Source organism: Chaetura pelagica, unplaced genomic scaffold (assembly GCF_000747805.2).
Source record: "Chaetura pelagica isolate M959 unplaced genomic scaffold, ChaPel_1.0 scaffold275, whole genome shotgun sequence".
NCBI classification, from domain to species: domain Eukaryota; kingdom Metazoa; phylum Chordata; class Aves; order Apodiformes; family Apodidae; genus Chaetura; species Chaetura pelagica.
Window position 1 is genome coordinate 9081435 of NW_009953486.1, and position 1303 is coordinate 9082737.

General features: G+C 55.6%; 1 protein-coding gene across 1 annotated transcript in view; it reads left to right on the top strand.

Annotated features, from left to right (window-relative positions):
- The first annotated feature begins 1013 nt into the window (after positions 1-1013).
- RBPJL (recombination signal binding protein for immunoglobulin kappa J region-like) overlaps positions 1014-1303 on the top strand; it is a 12709-nt gene continuing 12419 nt past the window's right edge. The window contains exon 1 of the mRNA XM_009998787.1: positions 1014-1045. Within this exon, the coding sequence (XP_009997089.1) occupies positions 1014-1045 (32 nt within the window). The remainder of the gene's footprint in view (positions 1046-1303) is intronic.

A 1303-nucleotide genomic window follows, 5' to 3' on the forward strand; every position in this document is an offset into this window, starting at 1 on the left:
TTTTCTGCTCCTTCAGTCACCCAAGGGTGCACACACAGGGTGCTGTGGGACTTTCCAGCCTGCTCTGCCCTCTCAGAGCAGAAGGAGATGTGGGGACCAGGATATGTCCCACACCTGGAGCTCGGCTGTCCCAGCAGGGATGTGCGACCCAGTGGCAGGGGAGGGCTGAGCTGAGAAGGCCTCTTGGCAGGGCTGTCCCCTGCGTGTGACCCAGGAGAGCCGCGGGGTGGCAGCGGGAGGGCAGGACACCCCGAGCTGCCCAGCCCTGCCAGACCCACCGGGACCCAGGAAGGAGGAAATGTCTTTCCCAGCTGGAGGCAGGACAAGGCACTGAGCTGCCCTCACTGCTGGGAAGGTGAGGGTTGAATTTCAGCTGCTGTGTTAAGCATCAGTTCTCCTGAAAACAGCAATGTGACTGGGGGGTCCAGCCCTACCAAAGCCTCTCAGTGCCCACATAAATCAGCCCTTCACAAGATGGTCCAGCTGGGTGTCTCCTGTGAAAAGCACACAGGGCACTCCTCTTCCTTTTCTGCTGTGTTTCCCATGGAAGAGGGCACAGCAACACATCCAGGGCTCACAAACACCCCTGGGTGCCCTGAGTGTCTCCCACCTCCAGCACCAGGGCAGAGCAACCCCAAGAGATGATCTTCAAAGCATCCTTGCACCCTCTCCTGAAGTACATCCTGGTCTAAAGTGAGGGACAAGCCTTGGAGGTAAGCTATGCCAGGCTGAGCAGGGAGAGGGGAAAGCTTCCAAAAATCAGCATGGAGGAAGGTGGTGGCTCCTCCCTTGCTCCCCCCCCGCCTCCACATAATGCCCAACTGTGTGCAAGAGCAGTTGAGTCCCCCCCGAGACCTCAGGCTCTGACAAGGAGGCTTTTAGCACCAGCCCTAAGAGCCTGGCCCATGCCATGCTGCTAACATGACACTGAACTAACACTGCACTACAACCCAAGCCTTTTAATAATTTAACATACTAAATGTCAGAAGGAGTGAATAATTCCCTGTAACCCCATGGAGGCTGTAGGTGCCAGAGAAGGAGCCAAGTGGGTATATTGAGCTGCTTCAGCAACAGCCCTTTGACTTTCTGCATGCAAATTTGAACCAGATGATGGACACTGGGTGGTCGCCCCGGTGGGCAGAATGGTGAGCACTGTTCAGAAATGCGTCACTGAAACAATTTAGCCCCCAGATTTGGAAGGCAATGGCTGCAGAGAATGGACAAAGAATAGAAAACCAAGTTACTCCAGCCAGACATCAAGTCTGAAGAACCGTGGCCTGCTTACCTGCCTTTGGCAGGCACG